This window comes from Halichoerus grypus, chromosome X (genome assembly GCF_964656455.1).
Source record: "Halichoerus grypus chromosome X, mHalGry1.hap1.1, whole genome shotgun sequence".
Taxonomy (NCBI): domain Eukaryota; kingdom Metazoa; phylum Chordata; class Mammalia; order Carnivora; family Phocidae; genus Halichoerus; species Halichoerus grypus.
In genome coordinates, this window is record NC_135727.1 from 5,437,934 (window position 1) to 5,461,621 (window position 23,688).

At 65.2% G+C, this 23,688-nt stretch overlaps 4 protein-coding genes across 4 annotated transcripts; all 4 read left to right on the forward strand.

The window, feature by feature from the left end:
- The first annotated feature begins 1,532 nt into the window (after positions 1 to 1,532).
- On the forward strand, positions 1,533 to 3,980 carry LOC144378797 (melanoma-associated antigen 10-like). The gene is given in 4 exon segments (XM_078064849.1): positions 1,533 to 1,589; positions 2,764 to 2,864; positions 3,048 to 3,677; positions 3,679 to 3,980. Coding segments are annotated over 4 exon segments (897 nt in total). The 3' UTR covers positions 3,788 to 3,980.
- Positions 3,981 to 8,073: 4,093 nt separating this feature from the next.
- LOC118548242 (melanoma-associated antigen 10-like) lies at positions 8,074 to 10,521 on the forward strand. Its single transcript, XM_078064850.1, is given in 4 exon segments — positions 8,074 to 8,130; positions 9,305 to 9,405; positions 9,589 to 10,218; positions 10,220 to 10,521. Coding segments are annotated over 4 exon segments (897 nt in total). The 3' UTR covers positions 10,329 to 10,521.
- A 3,876-nt stretch (positions 10,522 to 14,397) lies between these two features.
- LOC118554857 (melanoma-associated antigen 10-like) lies at positions 14,398 to 16,845 on the forward strand. The gene is given in 4 exon segments (XM_078064851.1): positions 14,398 to 14,454; positions 15,629 to 15,729; positions 15,913 to 16,542; positions 16,544 to 16,845. Coding segments are annotated over 4 exon segments (897 nt in total). The 3' UTR covers positions 16,653 to 16,845.
- Positions 16,846 to 20,720: 3,875 nt separating this feature from the next.
- LOC118545974 (melanoma-associated antigen 10-like) lies at positions 20,721 to 23,168 on the forward strand. Its single transcript, XM_078064852.1, is given in 4 exon segments — positions 20,721 to 20,777; positions 21,952 to 22,052; positions 22,236 to 22,865; positions 22,867 to 23,168. Coding segments are annotated over 4 exon segments (897 nt in total). The 3' UTR covers positions 22,976 to 23,168.
- The last annotated feature ends 520 nt before the right edge of the window (positions 23,169 to 23,688 follow it).

Genomic DNA, 23,688 nt, shown 5'->3' on the forward strand with positions numbered 1-23,688 from the left:
GGACACGAGCCCAGAGCGGCCGGACTTCTGCCTCTGGGTCTCCCGAGAACCTGGGGTCTTGACGGGTCGAAGGAGCAGGGCCTCCGTCAGCGGGCAGAGGGGCGGGCCCAGGTCCTGTCGGGCTTCACGCTGAAGTTGCCGAGGGAGGACTGAGAGACCCTGGACCCCAGCCCAGAGGCAGTCCCTAGAGGCCCGAGTGGAGGACGGGGACACCCCGTTTGTGTTCGTGCGTGCGTTTGTGTGTCCCCCACTTGCCCATCTGGGTCTCGCAGAGGCCGGATGCCCCGGTGCCCGGGAGCGGATCCGTAGGCAGTAGAGACAGGCAAAGGCAGAGGCACCCAGGGAGTCGTGGTGGAGATCAGAAGAAGGCCCGGGAGACCTGGACGCCCCATCTCAGACCCCGCTCTCAGCCCCGGGGAGCCCTAGGCTTCGTGGCCGCAGGAGTTGGCCACAGACTTATCCCGGTGGGCTCAGGGCAGGGAGGGCCTTGGTGTTGGCGGACGGCCTAGGGACAGCAGACGAAGGGGCCTAGGACCTGCTAGGGCTCGAGGCGAGGACCCCCAAGGGAGTCCCCAGGGAGCCCACAGGACCGCGGCCCTGATTCAGCCACCGGAGTCTCCTGGGATGGGTGAGCCCACACGGTGCATGGCCACTCTGGCCTCAGGGCATCCGAGAACCCATGGCCATTTGGATGGAGCACTGCCTCAAGCATGGGGGTGGGGGGGAATGGCCCACGTGTTGCTGGGTGGAAATGCGAGGACCAGAAGGAGGACTGCGGTTTTGGGGATAGTGAACAGATTCGGTCCCGGGAGGCCCCAGGGCCAGATGATCACACAGGGCGTGCCCTGACTTCCCAGCCACATCTCCCAGAGCCTGGGGTCTGGGTGGAAGGAGCAGGCTTCAGGGCTGCCCAGGCTGACCCCGGGCCTGCCAGGTTGGAAGGGGAGGACTAGAGGGAGGACCGACTGGGCCGCACTAAGTTCAGGCCAGGGAGGTGGCTCCTGTGGAGGAGGAGCCCATGCCTCCTGTCCTGAGGTCCACATCTGGCTGTTAGAGACTGAGGGCCTGTGGTGAGAAGGAGCGGGCCTGGGGTGTAGCGGGCCTGTGTGTGTGTGAGGGTGGAGGGTGGGGTCGGGGGGAGCGGGGCACAGGTCCGGTTGGGAGTCAGGGTGAGGACCCTGGGGGAGGACTGGCCGTACCCCCTCCACCCCATCTCAGCAAAGAAGCCAGTGCACCGGAATCTGGCCGTGCCCAATCCAGGCAGGGTCGGTCAGCGGTGGCCCCAAGTGGCATGCGTGCTCACTTGTCTCGTGGGCCGGAAGGTGGGAGTCCTCAGGGAGCTGAGGTCTTGGTCTGTGGGGCACATGGCTTCTGTCTCACTTTGGGGACCTGGAAGAAGGGCAGGCCCTGGCAGGAAGAAAGAGGATTAGCGTCCTGGGGTTCTGAGGGCATCCCCACCCCAGGACAGAGGGGCCGGTCCCTACTGCCAGCCCTTTGGGATCTTGCCGGGGGCTGAGGGTGGGGATGTAGACATGGCCGTGGACGAGGACGTGGTGGCCCCTCACCCTCCTCTCGGAGCTCTCAGGGAGGTGAGCCCCACGCTGGGAGAGGTCGGGGTCAGGTCATCTGGGGAAGCCCACCTTGGAGACACACAGGAGTCCCTGCTCCTGCCAAGAGTCAACATGGGGGCACCCGAGGGAGAAGTGAGTGACTCCTAACCCACCCCTCCGGACAAGGAAGTGATGGCCCAGGAATCTGTCCAGCCCCTACCTGGCCTCCCTGGGAACGCTGGGCGGGGCCTGTCAGGCTGAGTCCCTCCTCCTCTCCAGATCCCTCCTCTCAGGATGGGGAGGGCCAGGGCCTGAGGGTCTGGACTCAGGTAGCAGAGGAGGCAGGTGCCCTGGCTCTGGGTCTGGCCCTGACTGTTGGGGGGAGATGAGAAATGAGGGCATGCCTCCCACAGCAGGATCCTCTGGGCCCAGGCCTACCCTGCCGCTTCTGTCAGCCATGGGGAGACGGGCGATCGGTGGGCCAAGTTATGTCTCCTGACTTTTCCTTCTGGTGTCTCCCAGAGATGAGGCCTCGGCACCAGGAGGGTGGCCTCTGGTCAACACAGGGAGTTTTCCCAGGCCTTCTGTGGGGTCAGGGTATAGACGGAGAGGTGCACCCATCCCGGCACCGATGGAACCCCGAGCTTGGCCATCCCTGGGGTTCCGTGACGAGCCCTTAGACCTTTGGCAGGCGTGGGCACATGTGGGCCCCCTCGCTTACCTTCTGTGGAGTCTCAGGGCTGCGTGGTCTTGCTGTGACCCTTTGGCCTCAGGCTGCGGGAGGGGGGCCCAGGCCCTGCCAGGGGAAATAGCAGTCCCCTGAGAGGCCAAGGAGGGGACCGCCCAGCTTGGACTGGTGGGGACCTCACAGAGTCCGCCCCAGCCCTCCTGCCCCACTGGGCCCCGTGTGCCGTGCTCTGTGTCTGCTCCCTGAAGTGCTCCTCCTCTTGTCCTCCAGGGGCTTCAAGAACTCAGCGTTGAGGCCTAGGTCTGAGGCAGGAGCCTCTAAGGTCCCAGAGCAGGGGAGGTGCAGGTGAGTGCCAGTGGTCAAGGTGAGGTACGTGCTCTGAGCATGGGGCCAGGGGCTCGCCCCTCCCAGCCCAGAGGGGAGCCCTCAGCACCCAAGCCCGACGCAGCGCACTGTGAGCTCCGGGACTTCAGGCCTCTGCTGCCCGGGCTGCGCCCTGAGGAGCCATCCCACATCTTTCTTCAGGTTCAGCCTGACACAAACGCCATGTCCCTGGGTCAGAGGAGTGAGCTCTGGAAGCTGGAGGAAGACCCCGGCCCGGCCCAGGGCCTGGTGGAGGCACAGCTGTCCGGGGCTGGGGAGGAGGAGGCCCCGTGCGCCCCCTCCTCCTTCTCCACCTCCGCCTCCTCCCAGTCCACCGTCCCATCTGTCTCCTGCTCTGCCCTTTTTCTGGTCCCCTCGGAGGAGGGGTCTGCTGCTGGGTTCCAGAGTCCTCCCCAGAGCTCTGTGAGTGCCTGCCCCTCCCCCAGTGCCCCGGCAGCCACTGCCCAGAGCCAGCCTGACCAGGGCTCCAGCAGCCCCGATGAGGAGGGGTCGAGCACCTGGGAGGAGCCCGAAGAAGCCCAGCCGGGGCACCAAAACGTAGTCCAGGGGAAGGTGGTCGACCTGGTGGAGTTCCTGCTCCTCAAGTATCGCACCAAGGAGCCGATCAGCCAGGCAGAGATGCTGGAGATCGTCGGCGAGGATGACCAGGATGCCTTCCCTGTGATCTTGGGCCGAGCCTCCGAGTGCATGCGGCTGGTCTTTGGCGTGGATGTGAAGGAAGTGGACCCCGCCGACCACTCCTACATCCTGGTCCCCGTCCTGGGCCTCACCTGGGATGGGATGCTGAGCAGTGAGCAGGAAGTGCCCAAGACCGGCCTCCTGGTAGTGCTCCTGGGGTTTATCCTCCTGAACAGCGACCATGCCCCGGAGGAGGAGGTGTGGGAAGCGCTGGGGGACATGGGGGTGTATGCTGGCCAGGAGCACGTCATCTATGGGGAGCCCAGGGAGCTCCTCACCAATGTCTGGGTGCAGGAAGGGTACGTGGAGTACCGGCAGGTGCCCGGCAGCGACCCTGCCCGCTACGAGTTCCTGTGGGGTCCCAGGGCCCACGCCGAAATCAAAGTTGCAAATGCTGGAGTATTTGCTCCGGGTCAGTCTCGCGCAGCCGGCTTCCTCCCTGGCCCTGTCTGAAGGGGCTGTGAGAGATGAGGAAGAGGGGGCCTGAGCCCCCGCGTCTGCCAGGCCCTTTCCAGGCATTGGTGGGGTCGGCAGCTTCTCCTCCAGGATGCTGGGCTTGAAGTGAGGCCGCTTGTTGGTCCTTCCCTGTGTGTGTTTGTGTGTGTGCGTGAAGACAGAGCCCTGGGCGTTTGAAGGAGTGCAGGGCCAGGGAGGGTTGGGGGAAGAAAGCAGGGTAAGGAGCCTCCTGGGGGTGGGGGTGGTTGTTCCCTGGGATGACTCCCACATCCAGAGCTTGGTGTCCTTGAGGAAGCTGTCCTGTGGGGTTCCTTGCCATAGAAGGTTTCATCCGTTTCAGCGGCGGAGTGTGTGAGTGACATGCACCCCGCAGCATTTGTCCGTACCCAGTTCAAGAGTTAAGAGTTTTATCATGTTCCGGGGGCGCCTGGGGCCGCTGTTGGTTAAGCATGTGCCATCGGCTCAGGTCATGATCTCAGGATCCTGGGATCGAACCCCACATTGTGCTCCCTGCTCAGTGGAGACTCTGCTTGTCTCTCTCCCTCTGTGTGTGCTCTTTCTCAAATAAATAAATAAATAAATAAATAAATAAATAAATAAATAAATACCTTTAAGAAAAAAAGAGTTTTGTCATGTCCTGGACACCAGCCTGGACACCTTGCCTACTTGTTTGGTCTCTGGACCGAAATCACAGGGCATTGGCCTAGGGATGGGTTGGAAAGGCGAAAGAATGGAACAAGCAGGGGACGGGGGTCAGAAGCTGGAGAAATAAAAGTTTGTTGGTTCTTGCTTCTGATGCCTTCCCGGCCATCATTGTGCAAATGCCAAAGGCAAGCACGCGCACACACGCGAGCTCGTGCATTGGCCTGGTTCTTCCAGAAAGGGGGGGAAACGTCCTCCCAGCACAGAGGGAGCCCTGCTCACTGGCTCCTTGATTCCCAGAGCTGGGCTGAGCTCTGCTCTCTGGAAGGCCCTGTGGGTGAGCAGTGAGGACACGAGGAGAAGCAGGACACGTCCCAGCCATAGGGGACCGTGTCTAGCAGCCGCAGTCCTGGCAGGAAGGTGGGGAGGGGTGCGCTGAGACCCGCAGAAGAAGCGGAGGCAGGGTGAGGGGGGTGCGGCCCCCGGGGCGAGCACTGCAGTGGAAATGCCCCCGGCCCGGGGGCGGGGGGCTGGGGTGACCAGAGGGTCCCCGTGATTGCCTCTGTGCAGCTGGTCACCGGCAAGCTGGGTGGCGACACTGCCAGACTCCAGTCTCTGCCTCCGTGTCAGGGAAGGCGGGGGGCAGGCTGCGAGCCTATGTGTGAGGTGCACGGGCACGGGCTCAGCGGGGTGCCGGGGGCGGGGCCCCAACCTTGCCGGGCGGGGTCCAGGTGAGGAGCCCAGGGAGGACCGGGGGACCCCCGGCCTGCCCGCTCCCCTCTCCTGCCCCCACGTAGCCCACCCCGGAACCCATGTCCGCCCGACGTGCTGTCAGCCCGAGGGGACCCCTTCCTATGGGGTCCGGATGTGACGAGCGCCGACTTCCGCCTCGGAGGCGTGGGAGACGCCGGGACCGCCGTGTGTGGGAGGCCGGATCTCGGTCGGGCCAGGCCAGGCGTGCAGGTAGGCCCACCCGTGAGGGAGCACAGAGTGGGGGACCCCCAGGAGCCAGGTGGCCCATGCCGGCAGCCCCGAGACACCCCGGGCGGGGACAGCGTCGTCCCGCTGAGCCCCTCCCGCCGGGGCCCAGGACCAAGGACACGGGTCCCCAGAGGGACGGGCCCGGGCCCTCCCTGGAGCGGGTTCCGGGGGCAGACGGAGGACTGTGGGGGCCACTCTTCGGCGCTCAGGTCCAGCCCCTCGGGCCCTGCCGCGGCCAGGCCCTGGGGGCCCCCCGGGGAGGGTGGCCACAGGTGGCGTCCGTCCGGTGAAACGCGCCTCGGGGCTCTGACGGAGCTTAGGACCTTGGTCAGAGGGGAAGGATGCCAGGTCGGGAAGGGGCGGGGGCACAGGGAGCCCCAGGGGGTCCAGGTGGGGTCGGGGTGGGGATCGATCGGGGCCAGGACCGAGGGACTCTCGAGCGCAGGACAGAGGGGACCTCACCGAGGTCGGGCCCCAGGGTGAGTCCGGGACGGCCGCTGGGCGGGATGGGGACACGCGGCCAGTGCGGCCGGACTGGTGCGTCCGGGTGTCCCGAGACACTAGGGGCCTTGGCGGAAGGAGCAGGGCCTCCCTCAGGCGGGCAGAGGGCCGGGCCCAGGTCCTGCTGGGCTTCACGCTGAGGATGCGGAGGGAGGACTGAGGGTCCCCGGACCCCAGCACAGCGTCAGTCAGGGAAGGTCCGTGGGGGAGGGGATCGAGCACGTGGTGAGTCCGGACTTCCGCATCCGGGCCTCAGAGACTCTGGGGTCTTTGGCCGAAGGAGCAGGGCCTCCCTCCCGTGGGCAGAGGGGCGGGCTCAGGTCCTGCTGGGCTTCATGGTGAGGTTGCAGAGGGAGGACAGAGGGTCCCCGGACCCCAGCACAGCGTCAGTCAGGGAAGGTCCGTTGGGGGGGGGGGGGAGGGTGGAGGATTGGAGCACGTGGTGAGTCCGGACTTCCGCATCCGGGTCTCTGAGCGACTGAGGCGAGGGCCTGATGAAAGGAGCAGCTGCTCAGGTGGGCAGAGGGGAGGGCCCTGGCGACCCAGTGGCGGGGGCGTGGCGTGGGGAGGCCAGGGATAAACCCTGAGGGAGGACAGAGCGGAGCCCTCTAGAAGCCCACCCATGATGTCAGTCTAGGGAGGCCCCCCTGGGCGGGATGGGGACACGAGCCCAGAGCGGCCGGACTTCTGCCTCTGGGTCTCCCGAGAACCTGGGGTCTTGACGGGTCGAAGGAGCAGGGCCTCCGTCAGGGGGGCAGAGGGGCGGGCCCAGGTCCTGTCGGGCTTCACGCTGAAGTTGCCGAGGGAGGACTGAGAGACCCTGGACCCCAGCCCAGAGGCAGTCCCTAGAGGCCCGAGTGGAGGACGGGGACACCCCGTTTGTGTTCGTGCGTGCGTTTGTGTGTCCCCCACTTGCCCATCTGGGTCTCGCAGAGGCCGGATGCCCCGGTGCCCGGGAGCGGATCCGTAGGCAGTAGAGACAGGCAAAGGCAGAGGCACCCAGGGAGTCGTGGTGGAGATCAGAAGAAGGCCCGGGAGACCTGGACGCCCCATCTCAGACCCCGCTCTCAGCCCCGGGGAGCCCTAGGCTTCGTGGCCGCAGGAGTTGGCCACAGACTTATCCCGGTGGGCTCAGGGCAGGGAGGGCCTTGGTGTTGGCGGACGGCCTAGGGACAGCAGACGAAGGGGCCTAGGACCTGCTAGGGCTCGAGGCGAGGACCCCCAAGGGAGTCCCCAGGGAGCCCACAGGACCGCGGCCCTGATTCAGCCACCGGAGTCTCCTGGGATGGGTGAGCCCACACGGTGCATGGCCACTCTGGCCTCAGGGCATCCGAGAACCCATGGCCATTTGGATGGAGCACTGCCTCAAGCATGGGGGTGGGGGGGAATGGCCCACGTGTTGCTGGGTGGAAATGCGAGGACCAGAAGGAGGACTGCGGTTTTGGGGATAGTGAACAGATTCGGTCCCGGGAGGCCCCGGGGCCAGATGATCACACAGGGCGTGCCCTGACTTCCCAGCCACATCTCCCAGAGCCTGGGGTCTGGGTGGAAGGAGCAGGCTTCAGGGCTGCCCAGGCTGACCCCGGGCCTGCCAGGTTGGAAGGGGAGGACTAGAGGGAGGACCGACTGGGCCGCACTAAGTTCAGGCCAGGGAGGTGGCTCCTGTGGAGGAGGAGCCCATGCCTCCTGTCCTGAGGTCCACATCTGGCTGTTAGAGACTGAGGGCCTGTGGTGAGAAGGAGCGGGCCTGGGGTGTAGCGGGCCTGTGTGTGTGTGAGGGTGGAGGGTGGGGTCGGGGGGAGCGGGGCACAGGTCCGGTTGGGAGTCAGGGTGAGGACCCTGGGGGAGGACTGGCCGTACCCCCTCCACCCCATCTCAGCAAAGAAGCCAGTGCACCGGAATCTGGCCGTGCCCAATCCAGGCAGGGTCGGTCAGCGGTGGCCCCAAGTGGCATGCGTGCTCACTTGTCTCGTGGGCCGGAAGGTGGGAGTCCTCAGGGAGCTGAGGTCTTGGTCTGTGGGGCACATGGCTTCTGTCTCACTTTGGGGACCTGGAAGAAGGGCAGGCCCTGGCAGGAAGAAAGAGGATTAGCGTCCTGGGGTTCTGAGGGCATCCCCACCCCAGGACAGAGGGGCCGGTCCCTACTGCCAGCCCTTTGGGATCTTGCCGGGGGCTGAGGGTGGGGATGTAGACATGGCCGTGGACGAGGACGTGGTGGCCCCTCACCCTCCTCTCGGAGCTCTCAGGGAGGTGAGCCCCACGCTGGGAGAGGTCGGGGTCAGGTCATCTGGGGAAGCCCACCTTGGAGACACACAGGAGTCCCTGCTCCTGCCAAGAGTCAACATGGGGGCACCCGAGGGAGAAGTGAGTGACTCCTAACCCACCCCTCCGGACAAGGAAGTGATGGCCCAGGAATCTGTCCAGCCCCTACCTGGCCTCCCTGGGAACGCTGGGCGGGGCCTGTCAGGCTGAGTCCCTCCTCCTCTCCAGATCCCTCCTCTCAGGATGGGGAGGGCCAGGGCCTGAGGGTCTGGACTCAGGTAGCAGAGGAGGCAGGTGCCCTGGCTCTGGGTCTGGCCCTGACTGTTGGGGGGAGATGAGAAATGAGGGCATGCCTCCCACAGCAGGATCCTCTGGGCCCAGGCCTACCCTGCCGCTTCTGTCAGCCATGGGGAGACGGGCGATCGGTGGGCCAAGTTATGTCTCCTGACTTTTCCTTCTGGTGTCTCCCAGAGATGAGGCCTCGGCACCAGGAGGGTGGCCTCTGGTCAACACAGGGAGTTTTCCCAGGCCTTCTGTGGGGTCAGGGTATAGACGGAGAGGTGCACCCATCCCGGCACCGATGGAACCCCGAGCTTGGCCATCCCTGGGGTTCCGTGACGAGCCCTTAGACCTTTGGCAGGCGTGGGCACATGTGGGCCCCCTCGCTTACCTTCTGTGGAGTCTCAGGGCTGCGTGGTCTTGCTGTGACCCTTTGGCCTCAGGCTGCGGGAGGGGGGCCCAGGCCCTGCCAGGGGAAATAGCAGTCCCCTGAGAGGCCAAGGAGGGGACCGCCCAGCTTGGACTGGTGGGGACCTCACAGAGTCCGCCCCAGCCCTCCTGCCCCACTGGGCCCCGTGTGCCGTGCTCTGTGTCTGCTCCCTGAAGTGCTCCTCCTCTTGTCCTCCAGGGGCTTCAAGAACTCAGCGTTGAGGCCTAGGTCTGAGGCAGGAGCCTCTAAGGTCCCAGAGCAGGGGAGGTGCAGGTGAGTGCCAGTGGTCAAGGTGAGGTACGTGCTCTGAGCATGGGGCCAGGGGCTCGCCCCTCCCAGCCCAGAGGGGAGCCCTCAGCACCCAAGCCCGACGCAGCGCACTGTGAGCTCCGGGACTTCAGGCCTCTGCTGCCCGGGCTGCGCCCTGAGGAGCCATCCCACATCTTTCTTCAGGTTCAGCCTGACACAAACGCCATGTCCCTGGGTCAGAGGAGTGAGCTCTGGAAGCTGGAGGAAGACCCCGGCCCGGCCCAGGGCCTGGTGGAGGCACAGCTGTCCGGGGCTGGGGAGGAGGAGGCCCCGTGCGCCCCCTCCTCCTTCTCCACCTCCGCCTCCTCCCAGTCCACCGTCCCATCTGTCTCCTGCTCTGCCCTTTTTCTGGTCCCCTCGGAGGAGGGGTCTGCTGCTGGGTTCCAGAGTCCTCCCCAGAGCTCTGTGAGTGCCTGCCCCTCCCCCAGTGCCCCGGCAGCCACTGCCCAGAGCCAGCCTGACCAGGGCTCCAGCAGCCCCGATGAGGAGGGGTCGAGCACCTGGGAGGAGCCCGAAGAAGCCCAGCCGGGGCACCAAAACGTAGTCCAGGGGAAGGTGGTCGACCTGGTGGAGTTCCTGCTCCTCAAGTATCGCACCAAGGAGCCGATCAGCCAGGCAGAGATGCTGGAGATCGTCGGCGAGGATGACCAGGATGCCTTCCCTGTGATCTTGGGCCGAGCCTCCGAGTGCATGCGGCTGGTCTTTGGCGTGGATGTGAAGGAAGTGGACCCCGCCGACCACTCCTACATCCTGGTCCCCGTCCTGGGCCTCACCTGGGATGGGATGCTGAGCAGTGAGCAGGAAGTGCCCAAGACCGGCCTCCTGGTAGTGCTCCTGGGGTTTATCCTCCTGAACAGCGACCATGCCCCGGAGGAGGAGGTGTGGGAAGCGCTGGGGGACATGGGGGTGTATGCTGGCCAGGAGCACGTCATCTATGGGGAGCCCAGGGAGCTCCTCACCAATGTCTGGGTGCAGGAAGGGTACGTGGAGTACCGGCAGGTGCCCGGCAGCGACCCTGCCCGCTACGAGTTCCTGTGGGGTCCCAGGGCCCACGCCGAAATCAAAGTTGCAAATGCTGGAGTATTTGCTCCGGGTCAGTCTCGCGCAGCCGGCTTCCTCCCTGGCCCTGTCTGAAGGGGCTGTGAGAGATGAGGAAGAGGGGGCCTGAGCCCCCGCGTCTGCCAGGCCCTTTCCAGGCATTGGTGGGGTCGGCAGCTTCTCCTCCAGGATGCTGGGCTTGAAGTGAGGCCGCTTGTTGGTCCTTCCCTGTGTGTGTTTGTGTGTGTGCGTGAAGACAGAGCCCTGGGCGTTTGAAGGAGTGCAGGGCCAGGGAGGGTTGGGGGAAGAAAGCAGGGTAAGGAGCCTCCTGGGGGTGGGGGTGGTTGTTCCCTGGGATGACTCCCACATCCAGAGCTTGGTGTCCTTGAGGAAGCTGTCCTGTGGGGTTCCTTGCCATAGAAGGTTTCATCCGTTTCAGCGGCGGAGTGTGTGAGTGACATGCACCCCGCAGCATTTGTCCGTACCCAGTTCAAGAGTTAAGAGTTTTATCATGTTCCGGGGGCGCCTGGGGCCGCTGTTGGTTAAGCATGTGCCATCGGCTCAGGTCATGATCTCAGGATCCTGGGATCGAACCCCACATTGTGCTCCCTGCTCAGTGGAGACTCTGCTTGTCTCTCTCCCTCTGTGTGTGCTCTTTCTCAAATAAATAAATAAATAAATAAATAAATAAATAAATAAATAAATACCTTTAAGAAAAAAAGAGTTTTGTCATGTCCTGGACACCAGCCTGGACACCTTGCCTACTTGTTTGGTCTCTGGACCGAAATCACAGGGCATTGGCCTAGGGATGGGTTGGAAAGGCGAAAGAATGGAACAAGCAGGGGACGGGGGTCAGAAGCTGGAGAAATAAAAGTTTGTTGGTTCTTGCTTCTGATGCCTTCCCGGCCATCATTGTGCAAATGCCAAAGGCAAGCACGCGCACACACGCGAGCTCGTGCATTGGCCTGGTTCTTCCAGAAAGGGGGGGAAACGTCCTCCCAGCACAGAGGGAGCCCTGCTCACTGGCTCCTTGATTCCCAGAGCTGGGCTGAGCTCTGCTCTCTGGAAGGCCCTGTGGGTGAGCAGTGAGGACACGAGGAGAAGCAGGACACGTCCCAGCCATAGGGGACCGTGTCTAGCAGCCGCAGTCCTGGCAGGAAGGTGGGGAGGGGTGCGCTGAGACCCGCAGAAGAAGCGGAGGCAGGGTGAGGGGGGTGCGGCCCCCGGGGCGAGCACTGCAGTGGAAATGCCCCCGGCCCGGGGGCGGGGGGCTGGGGTGACCAGAGGGTCCCCGTGATTGCCTCTGTGCAGCTGGTCACCGGCAAGCTGGGTGGCGACACTGCCAGACTCCAGTCTCTGCCTCCGTGTCAGGGAAGGCGGGGGGCAGGCTGCGAGCCTATGTGTGAGGTGCACGGGCACGGGCTCAGCGGGGTGCCGGGGGCGGGGCCCCAACCTTGCCGGGCGGGGTCCAGGTGAGGAGCCCAGGGAGGACCGGGGGACCCCCGGCCTGCCCGCTCCCCTCTCCTGCCCCCACGTAGCCCACCCCGGAACCCATGTCCGCCCGACGTGCTGTCAGCCCGAGGGGACCCCTTCCTATGGGGTCCGGATGTGACGAGCGCCGACTTCCGCCTCGGAGGCGTGGGAGACGCCGGGACCGCCGTGTGTGGGAGGCCGGATCTCGGTCGGGCCAGGCCAGGCGTGCAGGTAGGCCCACCCGTGAGGGAGCACAGAGTGGGGGACCCCCAGGAGCCAGGTGGCCCATGCCGGCAGCCCCGAGACACCCCGGGCGGGGACAGCGTCGTCCCGCTGAGCCCCTCCCGCCGGGGCCCAGGACCAAGGACACGGGTCCCCAGAGGGACGGGCCCGGGCCCTCCCTGGAGCGGGTTCCGGGGGCAGACGGAGGACTGTGGGGGCCACTCTTCGGCGCTCAGGTCCAGCCCCTCGGGCCCTGCCGCGGCCAGGCCCTGGGGGCCCCCCGGGGAGGGTGGCCACAGGTGGCGTCCGTCCGGTGAAACGCGCCTCGGGGCTCTGACGGAGCTTAGGACCTTGGTCAGAGGGGAAGGATGCCAGGTCGGGAAGGGGCGGGGGCACAGGGAGCCCCAGGGGGTCCAGGTGGGGTCGGGGTGGGGATCGATCGGGGCCAGGACCGAGGGACTCTCGAGCGCAGGACAGAGGGGACCTCACCGAGGTCGGGCCCCAGGGTGAGTCCGGGACGGCCGCTGGGCGGGATGGGGACACGCGGCCAGTGCGGCCGGACTGGTGCGTCCGGGTGTCCCGAGACACTAGGGGCCTTGGCGGAAGGAGCAGGGCCTCCCTCAGGCGGGCAGAGGGCCGGGCCCAGGTCCTGCTGGGCTTCACGCTGAGGATGCGGAGGGAGGACTGAGGGTCCCCGGACCCCAGCACAGCGTCAGTCAGGGAAGGTCCGTGGGGGAGGGGATCGAGCACGTGGTGAGTCCGGACTTCCGCATCCGGGTCTCTGAGCGACTGAGGCGAGGGCCTGATGAAAGGAGCAGCTGCTCAGGTGGGCAGAGGGGAGGGCCCTGGCGACCCAGTGGCGGGGGCGTGGCGTGGGGAGGCCAGGGATAAACCCTGAGGGAGGACAGAGCGGAGCCCTCTAGAAGCCCACCCATGATGTCAGTCTAGGGAGGCCCCCCTGGGCGGGATGGGGACACGAGCCCAGAGCGGCCGGACTTCTGCCTCTGGGTCTCCCGAGAACCTGGGGTCTTGACGGGTCGAAGGAGCAGGGCCTCCGTCAGGGGGGCAGAGGGGCGGGCCCAGGTCCTGTCGGGCTTCACGCTGAAGTTGCCGAGGGAGGACTGAGAGACCCTGGACCCCAGCCCAGAGGCAGTCCCTAGAGGCCCGAGTGGAGGACGGGGACACCCCGTTTGTGTTCGTGCGTGCGTTTGTGTGTCCCCCACTTGCCCATCTGGGTCTCGCAGAGGCCGGATGCCCCGGTGCCCGGGAGCGGATCCGTAGGCAGTAGAGACAGGCAAAGGCAGAGGCACCCAGGGAGTCGTGGTGGAGATCAGAAGAAGGCCCGGGAGACCTGGACGCCCCATCTCAGACCCCGCTCTCAGCCCCGGGGAGCCCTAGGCTTCGTGGCCGCAGGAGTTGGCCACAGACTTATCCCGGTGGGCTCAGGGCAGGGAGGGCCTTGGTGTTGGCGGACGGCCTAGGGACAGCAGACGAAGGGGCCTAGGACCTGCTAGGGCTCGAGGCGAGGACCCCCAAGGGAGTCCCCAGGGAGCCCACAGGACCGCGGCCCTGATTGAGCCACCGGAGTCTCCTGGGATGGGTGAGCCCACACGGTGCATGGCCACTCTGGCCTCAGGGCATCCGAGAACCCATGGCCATTTGGATGGAGCACTGCCTCAAGCATGGGGGTGGGGGGGAATGGCCCACGTGTTGCTGGGTGGAAATGCGAGGACCAGAAGGAGGACTGCGGTTTTGGGGATAGTGAACAGATTCGGTCCCGGGAGGCCCCGGGGCCAGATGATCACACAGGGCGTGCCCTGACTTCCCAGCCACATCTCCCAGAGCCTGGGGTCTGGGTGGAAGGAGCAGGCTTCAGGGCTGCCCAGGCTGACCCCGGGCCTGCCAGGTTGGAAGGGGAGGACTAGAGGGAGGACCGACTGGGCCGCACTAAGTTCAGGCCAGGGAGGTGGCTCCTGTGGAGGAGGAGCCCGTGCCTCCTGTCCTGAGGTCCACATCTGGCTGTTAGAGACTGAGGGCCTGTGGTGAGAAGGAGCGGGCCTGGGGTGTAGCGGGCCTGTGTGTGTGTGAGGGTGGAGGGTGGGGTCGGGGGGAGCGGGGCACAGGTCCGGTTGGGAGTCAGGGTGAGGACCCTGGGGGAGGACTGGCCGTACCCCCTCCACCCCATCTCAGCAAAGAAGCCAGTGCACCGGAATCTGGCCGTGCCCAATCCAGGCAGGGTCGGTCAGCGGTGGCCCCAAGTGGCATGCGTGCTCACTTGTCTCGTGGGCCGGAAGGTGGGAGTCCTCAGGGAGCTGAGGTCTTGGTCTGTGGGGCACATGGCTTCTGTCTCACTTTGGGGACCTGGAAGAAGGGCAGGCCCTGGCAGGAAGAAAGAGGATTAGCGTCCTGGGGTTCTGAGGGCATCCCCACCCCAGGACAGAGGGGCCGGTCCCTACTGCCAGCCCTTTGGGATCTTGCCGGGGGCTGAGGGTGGGGATGTAGACATGGCCGTGGACGAGGACGTGGTGGCCCCTCACCCTCCTCTCGGAGCTCTCAGGGAGGTGAGCCCCACGCTGGGAGAGGTCGGGGTCAGGTCATCTGGGGAAGCCCACCTTGGAGACACACAGGAGTCCCTGCTCCTGCCAAGAGTCAACATGGGGGCACCCGAGGGAGAAGTGAGTGACTCCTAACCCACCCCTCCGGACAAGGAAGTGATGGCCCAGGAATCTGTCCAGCCCCTACCTGGCCTCCCTGGGAACGCTGGGCGGGGCCTGTCAGGCTGAGTCCCTCCTCCTCTCCAGATCCCTCCTCTCAGGATGGGGAGGGCCAGGGCCTGAGGGTCTGGACTCAGGTAGCAGAGGAGGCAGGTGCCCTGGCTCTGGGTCTGGCCCTGACTGTTGGGGGGAGATGAGAAATGAGGGCATGCCTCCCACAGCAGGATCCTCTGGGCCCAGGCCTACCCTGCCGCTTCTGTCAGCCATGGGGAGACGGGCGATCGGTGGGCCAAGTTATGTCTCCTGACTTTTCCTTCTGGTGTCTCCCAGAGATGAGGCCTCGGCACCAGGAGGGTGGCCTCTGGTCAACACAGGGAGTTTTCCCAGGCCTTCTGTGGGGTCAGGGTATAGACGGAGAGGTGCACCCATCCCGGCACCGATGGAACCCCGAGCTTGGCCATCCCTGGGGTTCCGTGACGAGCCCTTAGACCTTTGGCAGGCGTGGGCACATGTGGGCCCCCTCGCTTACCTTCTGTGGAGTCTCAGGGCTGCGTGGTCTTGCTGTGACCCTTTGGCCTCAGGCTGCGGGAGGGGGGCCCAGGCCCTGCCAGGGGAAATAGCAGTCCCCTGAGAGGCCAAGGAGGGGACCGCCCAGCTTGGACTGGTGGGGACCTCACAGAGTCCGCCCCAGCCCTCCTGCCCCACTGGGCCCCGTGTGCCGTGCTCTGTGTCTGCTCCCTGAAGTGCTCCTCCTCTTGTCCTCCAGGGGCTTCAAGAACTCAGTGTTGAGGCCTAGGTCTGAGGCAGGAGCCTCTAAGGTCCCAGAGCAGGGGAGGTGCAGGTGAGTGCCAGTGGTCAAGGTGAGGTACGTGCTCTGAGCATGGGGCCAGGGGCTCGCCCCTCCCAGCCCAGAGGGGAGCCCTCAGCACCCAAGCCCGACGCAGCGCACTGTGAGCTCCGGGACTTCAGGCCTCTGCTGCCCGGGCTGCGCCCTGAGGAGCCATCCCACATCTTTCTTCAGGTTCAGCCTGACACAAACGCCATGTCCCTGGGTCAGAGGAGTGAGCTCTGGAAGCTGGAGGAAGACCCCGGCCCGGCCCAGGGCCTGGTGGAGGCACAGCTGTCCGGGGCTGGGGAGGAGGAGGCCCCGTGCGCCCCCTCCTCCTTCTCCACCTCCGCCTCCTCCCAGTCCACCGTCCCATCTGTCTCCTGCTCTGCCCTTTTTCTGGTCCCCTCGGAGGAGGGGTCTGCTGCTGGGTTCCAGAGTCCTCCCCAGAGCTCTGTGAGTGCCTGCCCCTCCCCCAGTGCCCCGGCAGCCACTGCCCAGAGCCAGCCTGACCAGGGCTCCAGCAGCCCCGATGAGGAGGGGTCGAGCACCTGGGAGGAGCCCGAAGAAGCCCAGCCGGGGCACCAAAACGTAGTCCAGGGGAAGGTGGTCGACCTGGTGGAGTTCCTGCTCCTCAAGTATCGCACCAAGGAGCCGATCAGCCAGGCAGAGATGCTGGAGATCGTCGGCGAGGATGACCAGGATGCCTTCCCTGTGATCTTGGGCCGAGCCTCCGAGTGCATGCGGCTGGTCTTTGGCGTGGATGTGAAGGAAGTGGACCCCGCCGACCACTCCTACATCCTGGTCCCCGTCCTGGGCCTCACCTGGGATGGGATGCTGAGCAGTGAGCAGGAAGTGCCCAAGACCGGCCTCCTGGTAGTGCTCCTGGGGTTTATCCTCCTGAACAGCGACCATGCCCCGGAGGAGGAGGTGTGGGAAGCGCTGGGGGACATGGGGGTGTATGCTGGCCAGGAGCACGTCATCTATGGGGAGCCCAGGGAGCTCCTCACCAATGTCTGGGTGCAGGAAGGGTACGTGGAGTACCGGCAGGTGCCCGGCAGCGACCCTGCCCGCTACGAGTTCCTGTGGGGTCCCAGGGCCCACGCCGAAATCAAAGTTGCAAATGCTGGAGTATTTGCTCCGGGTCAGTCTCGCGCAGCCGGCTTCCTCCCTGGCCCTGTCTGAAGGGGCTGTGAGAGATGAGGAAGAGGGGGCCTGAGCCCCCGCGTCTGCCAGGCCCTTTCCAGGCATTGGTGGGGTCGGCAGCTTCTCCTCCAGGATGCTGGGCTTGAAGTGAGGCCGCTTGTTGGTCCTTCCCTGTGTGTGTTTGTGTGTGTGCGTGAAGACAGAGCCCTGGGCGTTTGAAGGAGTGCAGGGCCAGGGAGGGTTGGGGGAAGAAAGCAGGGTAAGGAGCCTCCTGGGGGTGGGGGTGGTTGTTCCCTGGGATGACTCCCACATCCAGAGCTTGGTGTCCTTGAGGAAGCTGTCCTGTGGGGTTCCTTGCCATAGAAGGTTTCATCCGTTTCAGCGGCGGAGTGTGTGAGTGACATGCACCCCGCAGCATTTGTCCGTACCCAGTTCAAGAGTTAAGAGTTTTATCATGTTCCGGGGGCGCCTGGGGCCGCTGTTGGTTAAGCATGTGCCATCGGCTCAGGTCATGATCTCAGGATCCTGGGATCGAACCCCACATTGTGCTCCCTGCTCAGTGGAGACTCTGCTTGTCTCTCTCCCTCTGTGTGTGCTCTTTCTCAAATAAATAAATAAATAAATAAATAAATAAATAAATAAATAAATACCTTTAAGAAAAAAAGAGTTTTGTCATGTCCTGGACACCAGCCTGGACACCTTGCCTACTTGTTTGGTCTCTGGACCGAAATCACAGGGCATTGGCCTAGGGATGGGTTGGAAAGGCGAAAGAATGGAACAAGCAGGGGACGGGGGTCAGAAGCTGGAGAAATAAAAGTTTGTTGGTTCTTGCTTCTGATGCCTTCCCGGCCATCATTGTGCAAATGCCAAAGGCAAGCACGCGCACACACGCGAGCTCGTGCATTGGCCTGGTTCTTCCAGAAAGGGGGGGAAACGTCCTCCCAGCACAGAGGGAGCCCTGCTCACTGGCTCCTTGATTCCCAGAGCTGGGCTGAGCTCTGCTCTCTGGAAGGCCCTGTGGGTGAGCAGTGAGGACACGAGGAGAAGCAGGACACGTCCCAGCCATAGGGGACCGTGTCTAGCAGCCGCAGTCCTGGCAGGAAGGTGGGGAGGGGTGCGCTGAGACCCGCAGAAGAAGCGGAGGCAGGGTGAGGGGGGTGCGGCCCCCGGGGCGAGCACTGCAGTGGAAATGCCCCCGGCCCGGGGGCGGGGGGCTGGGGTGACCAGAGGGTCCCCGTGATTGCCTCTGTGCAGCTGGTCACCGGCAAGCTGGGTGGCGACACTGCCAGACTCCAGTCTCTGCCTCCGTGTCAGGGAAGGCGGGGGGCAGGCTGCGAGCCTATGTGTGAGGTGCACGGGCACGGGCTCAGCGGGGTGCCGGGGGCGGGGCCCCAACCTTGCCGGGCGGGGTCCAGGTGAGGAGCCCAGGGAGGACCGGGGGACCCCCGGCCTGCCCGCTCCCCTCTCCTGCCCCCACGTAGCCCACCCCGGAACCCATGTCCGCCCGACGTGCTGTCAGCCCGAGGGGACCCCTTCCTATGGGGTCCGGATGTGACGAGCGCCGACTTCCGCCTCGGAGGCGTGGGAGACGCCGGGACCACCGTGTGTGGGAGGCCGGATCTCGGTCGGGCCAGGCCAGGCGTGCAGGTAGGCCCACCCGTGAGGGAGCACAGAGTGGGGGACCCCCAGGAGCCAGGTGGCCCATGCCGGCAGCCCCGAGACACCCCGGGCGGGGACAGCGTCGTCCCGCTGAGCCCCTCCCGCCGGGGCCCAGGACCAAGGACACGGGTCCCCAGAGGGACGGGCCCGGGCCCTCCCTGGAGCGGGTTCCGGGGGCAGACGGAGGACTGTGGGGGCCACTCTTCGGCGCTCAGGTCCAGCCCCTCGGGCCCTGCCGCGGCCAGGCCCTGGGGGCCCCCCGGGGAGGGTGGCCACAGGTGGCGTCCGTCCGGTGAAACGCGCCTCGGGGCTCTGACGGAGCTTAGGACCTTGGTCAGAGGGGAAGGATGCCAGGTCGGGAAGGGGCGGGGGCACAGGGAGCCCCAGGGGGTCCAGGTGGGGTCGGGGTGGGGATCGATCGGGGCCAGGACCGAGGGACTCTCGAGCGCAGGACAGAGGGGACCTCACCGAGGTCGGGCCCCAGGGTGAGTCCGGGACGGCCGCTGGGCGGGATGGGGACACGCGGCCAGTGCGGCCGGACTGGTGCGTCCGGGTGTCCCGAGACACTAGGGGCCTTGGCGGAAGGAGCAGGGCCTCCCTCAGGCGGGCAGAGGGCCGGGCCCAGGTCCTGCTGGGCTTCACGCTGAGGATGCGGAGGGAGGACTGAGGGTCCCCGGACCCCAGCACAGCGTCAGTCAGGGAAGGTCCGTGGGGGAGGGGATCGAGCACGTGGTGAGTCCGGACTTCCGCATCCGGGTCTCTGAGCGACTGAGGCGAGGGCCTGATGAAAGGAGCAGCTGCTCAGGTGGGCAGAGGGGAGGGCCCTGGCGACCCAGTGGCGGGGGCGTGGCGTGGGGAGGCCAGGGATAAACCCTGAGGGAGGACAGAGCGGAGCCCTCTAGAAGCCCACCCATGATGTCAGTCTAGGGAGGCCCCCCTGGGCGGGATGGGGACACGAGCCCAGAGCGGCCGGACTTCTGCCTCTGGGTCTCCCGAGAACCTGGGGTCTTGACGGGTCGAAGGAGCAGGGCCTCCGTCAGGGGGGCAGAGGGGCGGGCCCAGGTCCTGTCGGGCTTCACGCTGAAGTTGCCGAGGGAGGACTGAGAGACCCTGGACCCCAGCCCAGAGGCAGTCCCTAGAGGCCCGAGTGGAGGACGGGGACACCCCGTTTGTGTTCGTGCGTGCGTTTGTGTGTCCCCCACTTGCCCATCTGGGTCTCGCAGAGGCCGGATGCCCCGGTGCCCGGGAGCGGATCCGTAGGCAGTAGAGACAGGCAAAGGCAGAGGCACCCAGGGAGTCGTGGTGGAGATCAGAAGAAGGCCCGGGAGACCTGGACGCCCCATCTCAGACCCCGCTCTCAGCCCCGGGGAGCCCTAGGCTTCGTGGCCGCAGGAGTTGGCCACAGACTTATCCCGGTGGGCTCAGGGCAGGGAGGGCCTTGGTGTTGGCGGACGGCCTAGGGACAGCAGACGAAGGGGCCTAGGACCTGCTAGGGCTCGAGGCGAGGACCCCCAAGGGAGTCCCCAGGGAGCCCACAGGACCGCGGCCCTGATTGAGCCACCGGAGTCTCCTGGGATGGGTGAGCCCACACGGTGCATGGCCACTCTGGCCTCAGGGCATCCGAGAACCCATGGCCATTTGGATGGAGCACTGCCTCAAGCATGGGGGTGGGGGGAATGGCCCACGTGTTGCTGGGTGGAAATGCGAGGACCAGAAGGAGGACTGCGGTTTTGGGGATAGTGAACAGATTCGGTCCCGGGAGGCCCCGGGGCCAGATGATCACACAGGGCGTGCCCTGACTTCCCAGCCACATCTCCCAGAGCCTGGGGTCTGGGTGGAAGGAGCAGGCTTCAGGGCTGCCCAGGCTGACCCCGGGCCTGCCAGGTTGGAAGGGGAGGACTAGAGGGAGGACCGACTGGGCCGCACTAAGTTCAGGCCAGGGAGGTGGCTCCTGTGGAGGAGGAGCCCGTGCCTCCTGTCCTGAGGTCCACATCTGGCTGTTAGAGACTGAGGGCCTGTGGTGAGAAGGAGCGGGCCTGGGGTGTAGCGGGCCTGTGTGTGTGTGAGGGTGGAGGGTGGGGTCGGGGGGAGCGGGGCACAGGTCCGGTTGGGAGTCAGGGTGAGGACCCTGGGGGAGGACTGGCCGTACCCCCTCCACCCCATCTCAGCAAAGAAGCCAGTGCACCGGAATCTGGCCGTGCCCAATCCAGGCAGGGTCGGTCAGCGGTGGCCCCAAGTGGCATGCGTGCTCACTTGTCTCGTGGGCCGGAAGGTGGGAGTCCTCAGGGAGCTGAGGTCTTGGTCTGTGGGGCACATGGCTTCTGTCTCACTTTGGGGACCTGGAAGAACGGCAGGCCCTGGCAGGAAGAAAGAGGATTAGCGTCCTGGGGTTCTGAGGGCATCCCCACCCCAGGACAGAGGGGCCGGTCCCTACTGCCAGCCCTTTGGGATCTTGCCGGGGGCTGAGGGTGGGGATGTAGACATGGCCGTGGACGAGGACGTGGTGGCCCCTCACCCTCCTCTCGGAGCTCTCAGGGAGGTGAGCCCCACGCTGGGAGAGGTCGGGGTCAGGTCATCTGGGGAAGCCCACCTTGGAGACACACAGGAGTCCCTGCTCCTGCCAAGAGTCAACATGGGGGCACCCGAGGGAGAAGTGAGTGACTCCTAACCCACCCCTCCGGACAAGGAAGTGATGGCCCAGGAATCTGTCCAGCCCCTACCTGGCCTCCCTGGGAACGCTGGGCGGGGCCTGTCAGGCTGAGTCCCTCCTCCTCTCCAGATCCCTCCTCTCAGGATGGGGAGGGCCAGGGCCTGAGGGTCTGGACTCAGGTAGCAGAGGAGGCAGGTGCCCTGGCTCTGGGTCTGGCCCTGACTGTTGGGGGGAGATGAGAAATGAGGGCATGCCTCCCACAGCAGGATCCTCTGGGCCCAGGCCTACCCTGCCGCTTCTGTCAGCCATGGGGAGACGGGCGATCGGTGGGCCAAGTTATGTCTCCTGACTTTTCCTTCTGGTGTCTCCCAGAGATGAGGCCTCGGCACCAGGAGGGTGGCCTCTGGTCAACACAGGGAGTTTTCCCAGGCCTTCTGTGGGGTCAGGGTATAGACGGAGAGGTGCACCCATCCCGGCACCGATGGAACCCCGAGCTTGGCCATCCCTGGGGTTCCGTGACGAGCCCTTAGACCTTTGGCAGGCGTGGGCACATGTGGGCCCCCTCGCTTACCTTCTGTGGAGTCTCAGGGCTGCGTGGTCTTGCTGTGACCCTTTGGCCTCAGGCTGCGGGAGGGGGGCCCAGGCCCTGCCAGGGGAAATAGCAGTCCCCTGAGAGGCCAAGGAGGGGACCGCCCAGCTTGGACTGGTGGGGACCTCACAGAGTCCGCCCCAGCCCTCCTGCCCCACTGGGCCCCGTGTGCCGTGCTCTGTGTCTGCTCCCTGAAGTGCTCCTCCTCTTGTCCTCCAGGGGCTTCAAGAACTCAGCGTTGAGGCCTAGGTCTGAGGCAGGAGCCTCTAAGGTCCCAGAGCAGGGGAGGTGCAGGTGAGTGCCAGTGGTCAAGGTGAGGTACGTGCTCTGAGCATGGGGCCAGGGGCTCGCCCCTCCCAGCCCAGAGGGGAGCCCTCAGCACCCAAGCCCGACGCAGCGCACTGTGAGCTCCGGGACTTCAGGCCTCTGCTGCCCGGGCTGCGCCCTGAGGAGCCATCCCACATCTTTCTTCAGGTTCAGCCTGACACAAACGCCATGTCCCTGGGTCAGAGGAGTGAGCTCTGGAAGCTGGAGGAAGACCCCGGCCCGGCCCAGGGCCTGGTGGAGGCACAGCTGTCCGGGGCTGGGGAGGAGGAGGCCCCGTGCGCCCCCTCCTCCTTCTCCACCTCCGCCTCCTCCCAGTCCACCGTCCCATCTGTCTCCTGCTCTGCCCTTTTTCTGGTCCCCTCGGAGGAGGGGTCTGCTGCTGGGTTCCAGAGTCCTCCCCAGAGCTCTGTGAGTGCCTGCCCCTCCCCCAGTGCCCCGGCAGCCACTGCCCAGAGCCAGCCTGACCAGGGCTCCAGCAGCCCCGATGAGGAGGGGTCGAGCACCTGGGAGGAGCCCGAAGAAGCCCAGCCGGGGCACCAAAACGTAGTCCAGGGGAAGGTGGTCGACCTGGTGGAGTTCCTGCTCCTCAAGTATCGCACCAAGGAGCCGATCAGCCAGGCAGAGATGCTGGAGATCGTCGGCGAGGATGACCAGGATGCCTTCCCTGTGATCTTGGGCCGAGCCTCCGAGTGCATGCGGCTGGTCTTTGGCGTGGATGTGAAGGAAGTGGACCCCGCCGACCACTCCTACATCCTGGTCCCCGTCCTGGGCCTCACCTGGGATGGGATGCTGAGCAGTGAGCAGGAAGTGCCCAAGACCGGCCTCCTGGTAGTGCTCCTGGGGTTTATCCTCCTGAACAGCGACCATGCCCCGGAGGAGGAGGTGTGGGAAGCGCTGGGGGACATGGGGGTGTATGCTGGCCAGGAGCACGTCATCTATGGGGAGCCCAGGGAGCTCCTCACCAATGTCTGGGTGCAGGAAGGGTACGTGGAGTACCGGCAGGTGCCCGGCAGCGACCCTGCCCGCTACGAGTTCCTGTGGGGTCCCAGGGCCCACGCCGAAATCAAAGTTGCAAATGCTGGAGTATTTGCTCCGGGTCAGTCTCGCGCAGCCGGCTTCCTCCCTGGCCCTGTCTGAAGGGGCTGTGAGAGATGAGGAAGAGGGGGCCTGAGCCCCCGCGTCTGCCAGGCCCTTTCCAGGCATTGGTGGGGTCGGCAGCTTCTCCTCCAGGATGCTGGGCTTGAAGTGAGGCCGCTTGTTGGTCCTTCCCTGTGTGTGTTTGTGTGTGTGCGTGAAGACAGAGCCCTGGGCGTTTGAAGGAGTGCAGGGCCAGGGAGGGTTGGGGGAAGAAAGCAGGGTAAGGAGCCTCCTGGGGGTGGGGGTGGTTGTTCCCTGGGATGACTCCCACATCCAGAGCTTGGTGTCCTTGAGGAAGCTGTCCTGTGGGGTTCCTTGCCATAGAAGGTTTCATCCGTTTCAGCGGCGGAGTGTGTGAGTGACATGCACCCCGCAGCATTTGTCCGTACCCAGTTCAAGAGTTAAGAGTTTTATCATGTTCCGGGGGCGCCTGGGGCCGCTGTTGGTTAAGCATGTGCCATCGGCTCAGGTCATGATCTCAGGATCCTGGGATCGAACCCCACATTGTGCTCCCTGCTCAGTGGAGACTCTGCTTGTCTCTCTCCCTCTGTGTGTGCTCTTTCTCAAATAAATAAATAAATAAATAAATAAATAAATAAATAAATAAATACCTTTAAGAAAAAAAGAGTTTTGTCATGTCCTGGACACCAGCCTGGACACCTTGCCTACTTGTTTGGTCTCTGGACCGAAATCACAGGGCATTGGCCTAGGGATGGGTTGGAAAGGCGAAAGAATGGAACAAGCAGG